We start from the raw sequence: 5,576 nt of genomic DNA, 5'->3' as shown, positions 1-5,576 counted from the left end.
CCCGGGGCCGGGGCCGGGGGGGCGCGGGGCGGGCGCGGGCCGGCGCTGCGGGAGGGGGCGCGGGTGTCCGCGCTGTGCCTCGCCTGGTACGGGCTCAGCGCCGGCGGCAACGTGGTCAACAAGCTGCTGCTCGGCGGCTTCCCCCGGCCCGTCACCGTGTCGCTGTTCCACATCCTGGGGCTCTGCGGGCTCCTGCCGCCGCTGCTCCGCGCCTGGAGGGTCCCGCCCGCCGGCCCCGCGCAGCTGCCGCCCCGCGCGTACCCGCGGTACATCCTCCCGCTCGCCTTCGGGAAGTATTTCGCCTCCGTGTCCGCGCACGTCTCGCTCTGGAGGGTCCCGGTGTCCTACGCGCACACGGGTGAGGATCGAGGGGCGGGCGGTGCCCGGGGGGTACCTTGACCCCGGGGGGATGTCCTGGGGCCCTGCATTTGCTTGTTCTGGTGCCCAGCGTGGTGACCTGAAGCCCCGTGTGTGTTCATGTCGGTGCCCAGTGCAGTGTCCCAGTACCCGGAGTGTGCTGGTACCAGATCCGGGTGCAGTGACCTGAAGCCCCGTGTGTACTTATACGAGTGCCCAGTGAGTGTCCCAGTCCCACTGGGTGCTCCTGTGGTTGCCCAGTGAGGTGTCCCAGTGCCCAGTGGGTGCCCAGTGCCATGTCCTGGTCCCCGGTGGGTGCTGGTGCCAGATCCAGGATCCAGGACCTGGTGTGTGCTCCTGTGGGTGCCCGGCACAGTGTCCCAAAGCCCCAAGACCCAGGCTGTGTTTGTAGCAGTGCCCAGCAGGGCAGGGATATCCCAGCGTGGCCCAAGGTGTCCCCATGGATGTTTTCCTCCCGTCCCCAGTGAAAGCCACGATGCCGATTTGGGTGGTTCTCCTCTCGCGGATCATCATGAAGGAAAAGCAGACGACGAAGGTGCGGACAGGTTTGCTGAGGTTTCTTCTCTTGGTGCTGTTTGGGGTGTGCTGTGCTTTGGGTAGCTGGGTGGGGTTTGTGACTGGAATTAGATTATGCAGATTTTACAAGTTCCTTTTCCTTTTATTAAGAATGTAAAACATGAACACTGAGCAAGGTGATGCTCTGTAGTGTCTATTTTAGTTACTTAATTTCCTTGAGCTACAGCAGTATAAAAGTTGATCCCTGGTTCTGTTGCTTTATTCGTCCTTCTCCTTTCCCCCCTAAATCATCAGGAGGTATAAACTGGGTTGAAATTAAAGTTCTTAGAAGATGCAAGGTACTCCTCTCTTCCTCTCCCAGGTGTACCTGTCTCTGATCCCCATCATCACTGGTGTCCTGTTGGCCACTGTCACAGAGCTTTCCTTTGACATGTGGGGACTCATCAGTGCCCTTGCTGCTACTCTGTGCTTTTCCCTTCAGAACATCTTCTCAAAGAAGGTAACACTTCTGCTCTTCACAGTGTTGCTCAGTAGCATCATTCTTTAGCGGACAGTATGTACTTGGAAGTACATTTATATGTATTTTTAGTTGATTTTACAGTCAAAGGAGGCCAAAGGGATGGTTGCTGTTTCATGTGCGTGTTCCTGCAGCTCTTCCTACCTGTTGAAGCTGAAAACTGTGCAGAACTCGGAGTTTATCCTGAGCCTTTTCTTTACTCCTCATAATGGATATATTTTTTTCTACTGACACTTCAATAGTGCTTAAATTTTACAGTTCATTTGAAAGCTTTTAATGTATCTTGTATCAAATCTTTTCTCTGTAGTGAGCGACTCAGTGTCAACACTGGGCCCTCCTTGAAATCTTAGAAACAAAATTAAAGTGTGTGTCTTGGCTCTAGTTAGTTACAAAATGATTTCTGGTTTGTAGAGCTTTTAAAATATATTAATATCTTGTCAATACCAAGAGTCACCACTCAAAAAAATGTATTTTTTTTCAAATGGACATCTGCTTTTCTTTGGTCAGGCTTATAAGAAATTCATACTCTGACAGTATTTGCTTATTTTTCTAATTTATCTGTCACCTAAAGCTGTTACTGTGTCTTTATTGCTGTTCAATAATGGCTTTTGTCAGGTGTTAAGAGATTCCCGAATCCATCATCTTCGGTTGCTGAACATCCTCGGGTGCCATGCTGTGTTCTTCATGATCCCAACGTGGGTTTTGGTAGATCTTTCTTCCTTCCTAGTGGAGAATGACTTGGTAAGTGTCGTATTTGGGAGGAGGAACTGTTTGCTATTAAGAAAGGAGTTCAGTAAAGTAAATCAAACCCAACAAGGAACGCCACCGCCCAACCGAAAAAGTGCTCTGAAGTGTTTCAGTGTAGTTCCTTATCAGCATGGAAGGAAATGTTGTGAAACACCTGCAGGTTGTTTCACAAACAATGTACACAGTGTTTATCGTGAGAATTCCTGTCAGGGTTAGGAGAGGCAGCTTATGGGAACAGTGTGAATCTTGGGAGCCGGAGACGGGAACAAAGGCTCCCGAATGTGTGGGGCAGGTGCATCCTCTGGGTTCTCTGAGTTGGTACTTGCACAATGCTCGTGCTTGGGGCCCCTTTAGAGTGAAGCTGAGAGATCCCTCCTGCCAGTGGCAGGTACGAAGTGCCTCAGGTTGTGTTTGTGTTGTTACCTGAAACCTGAGATAATTTTTTTTCTCCTCCTGTTTGCTTTAACACAGAGCTCGATGTCTCATTGGTCCTGGACCTTGATGCTGCTTGTAATCAGTGGGTTCTGTAACTTTGCCCAGAACGTCATTGCCTTCAGTATCCTCAACCTGATCAGCCCCCTCAGTTACTCTGTGGCCAACGCCACGAAGAGGATCATGGTGATCACGGTGTCCCTCATCATGCTGCGCAACCCCGTCACGAGCACCAACGTGCTGGGGATGATGACGGCCATCCTCGGGGTCTTCTTGTACAACAAGGTGAGGGGCTGCTTTGTTTACTCAGGAAATGCAGTTATAACACTCCACTAGCTTTGAATTATTTTTTGTACAACAAAAATGGCATAAAAATGTGGAGCACGGGGTGTAAAGCTCCGTTGCAGAGCGTGGCCCAAACGAAGGACTTGGGCGCTTGGGTCTCTCAGAAACTTCAATTTTGATCTTAATGTTTTCTTGAAAAGGGAAGATTGGGAAGTAACTCAAGCCTTTTGAGCGAAAGAGCAGCTTGTGTTCATTTAGCATGTGAGAGGAATTAGGTTTTTATTAGAAGCCATTAATATTTTAAGACTCTTAACAGGCATAGAGAGTGATTAATTGTAGAATTATTTATAGATTAATTGTTTGCTTTTTTGGGGTGTATGAGTATGTCAGGTGGCATTTAAGAAAATCTGTCTCCATGGAAGGGGTTGTTAGACATTGGAAGGGGCTGCCCAGGGAGGTGGTGGAGTCCCCACCCCTGGAGGTGTCCAGGGAACAACTGGACGTGGCACTCAGTGCTCTGGGCTGGGTGACAAGGTGGGGATCGAGCACAGGGGGGACTCGATGGTCCTGGAGGTCTCTTCCAACCTTAGTGATTCCATGAAAAACATTCTTTCTCCCTTTCCCAGACAAAATATGATGCAAACCAAGAAGCAAAGAAGCAGCTGCTTCCAGTCACAACTGGAGACCTTGTGAATTTGGAACGGCATCGAAACCCTCCTGAGAAGTCTCAGAACGGACTCACAGGGTTTGCCCAGCACGGAGACCTTCAGTACGGCCGGACCAACGTCCTCACAGACCACTTCCAGTACGGCCGGCAGAGCTACCCCTCCACCTACAACCTGAACCGTTTTGATATCTAGAGTCCTGGCAGACAGGTACAGACTGCGAGGTCAAAGTGTCCCCAGCATTATCAGAGACTGTCAGTACATCCATGAATGTCACAAAGCCATTTACTGTGCGCGTTTGGCAGCAGGGCAGCTGCGTGTGTAGGGGAGCGGCACAAACCTGCAGCTGCTGCTGGGCAGAGCTTTAAATGTGGAGCAGCCAGAGCTGAGACTGGAACCAAACCTTGTGCAGAGATCCTGGTGAGGTGCTCGTGTGTAACTGCAGAGTGGAACATCTGTCACTGCTCCTTTCAAAGTCTGTCAGCTGGTTATTCTCTTGACAGCTGAATTCTGGCCAGTATCTCGTTTCCACGCTGGTAACGTCACCTTTAATTTGTTCTCTAATAATGTTTTAATGATACTTTTAATGAAGCTTTCGGAAAGAAGTGGAAGTGAAGCATATTTCTGGTTATCAGGATCTGTCTGAGGAGGATTGACTGAGGTGTCTCGGTTGCAGACAAGTAAACCTGAGTTCATCTCCAGCATCCGTGGAACTCCACCTGGGTGTTCACTACTCTCGTGCCTCTGCCTTCAGCCCTGGAGGACAAACCAGAAGTGTTTCTGAAGGAGCAGACAGTGGAAGGATTGATCTTCCCCAGAACTGTGCTTCAGGCACAGAGAAACAGTTCTCCACATCACTGTTGCCCCGGTTGCTGTAGGGAACAGCCAAGCCAAGCTTAAAATCGTAGTTGTTTCTGAATCATGTAAGTCCTGTAACTTCAGACATTGCTCTTCCTTGGCCATGCAGGAAACTCCTTCACAAATAAAGTGTTTGGAATAATATGATTTTATTTTTTACTTGCTTCACACCTGTTCTTCCAAAACTCTTTTGTTGCTTTAGAGATTGAGGGATATAAGGTGTTTTGTTCTCAGTTTTAAGCATACAATATGATTCATATCTTATGAATGCATTGATTTGAATAATCATAATTCTTAATTGTTTCTTGAGTCTTTTTAGCCCCTAATTGTTTTGGGGTTTTTTTAATTTCTTAATTACTGCTGTTGGAGTAGCTGTGTGGATTTAGCCTGACTTCCACTTTCTGCTGAAAGAAGTTAAATTTTGTATCCTGTGCTGTTCCTGCAGCTCTCCTGGCTTGAATAGGAAACTAAGGAGAAATTATTTGAATCAGCAGTAAATAGATAGTTTATGGTTAAGAGCTGATTCAGTATAAATGGACATAATTAATTTCTAGGCAAGGTGATTGTGTGTGTCAGGTACTGCATTTCTGCATGGAGTGAAATTCCTTTGAATGAAGTGAAACCCAACTTTGAACCTGGGTTTCACTGAATCAGATTTTTGTTATTGCTTTAGCAAAAAGATTTTTAGGGGCCTTCTTTCCTTCCCAGACAAGCTGTTGTACAGGGAGACATTGATAGCATAAGTATTATGCTTTTACTAGAGGGGTGATAGACACCAGTGACAAAATTCAGGGTGTGACACAGAACACTCCCTCCTCTTATTTATTGCTTTACAAGTGACCATTTCCATGGTGTGAGATGATGACTTGGCTCCTTTCTGGATAATAAAGAATTTATTTTTTAAAGTGCAAAATCAAGCTGAATCTTTACTCTTTTGGCTGCTGGGGTGGCAGTTACATAAACAGCCTTCCACCATACAGTCCAAAAGAGGAAATGGTCCTTCTGAAACTTCAGAGATGGGTTCAATTTGCTGCTGCTGTGTGTGAGCAGAACTTCCTTGCCTTGACTGGAGTCCAATCTGTTCATGTAGCTTAGAACTTGGGCTTTTAGGTTAGAAAATCTAAATAAATCTGTCCCTAACCAGGTGAGCAAGGTCACGAGGAGAGCTTTCTTTCAGG

At 47.6% G+C, this 5,576-nt stretch overlaps 1 protein-coding gene across 1 annotated transcript; it reads left to right on the top strand.

Moving 5' to 3' along the window:
• Positions 1-5,311, top strand: SLC35E1 (solute carrier family 35 member E1). The gene is made up of 6 exons (XM_027666550.1): positions 1-358; positions 843-913; positions 1,256-1,393; positions 2,027-2,152; positions 2,630-2,875; positions 3,502-5,311. The coding sequence occupies exons 2-6, from the start codon at positions 854-856 to the stop codon at positions 3,733-3,735; spliced, it is 804 nt and encodes a 267-aa protein (XP_027522351.1). The 5' UTR covers positions 1-358; positions 843-853; the 3' UTR covers positions 3,736-5,311.
• Positions 5,312-5,576: the final 265 nt, after the last annotated feature.

This window comes from Corapipo altera, unplaced genomic scaffold, assembly GCF_003945725.1.
Source record: "Corapipo altera isolate COAL_440 unplaced genomic scaffold, ASM394572v1 193, whole genome shotgun sequence".
Taxonomy (NCBI): domain Eukaryota; kingdom Metazoa; phylum Chordata; class Aves; order Passeriformes; family Pipridae; genus Corapipo; species Corapipo altera.
Note: the sequence above shows the minus strand (reverse complement) of the source record. Positions and strands in the feature narration are given on the sequence as shown.

Coding starts and splice junctions, on each gene's coding strand:
- SLC35E1 (XM_027666550.1), top strand. CDS start 854: ATGCCGATTTGGGTGGTTCTCCTCTCGCGGATCATCATGAAGGAAAAG. Junction 914..1,255: donor AGGAAAAGCAGACGACGAAG/GTGCGGACAGGT, acceptor TTCCTCTCCCAG/GTGTACCTGTCTCTGATCCC. Junction 1,394..2,026: donor AGAACATCTTCTCAAAGAAG/GTAACACTTCTG, acceptor GGCTTTTGTCAG/GTGTTAAGAGATTCCCGAAT.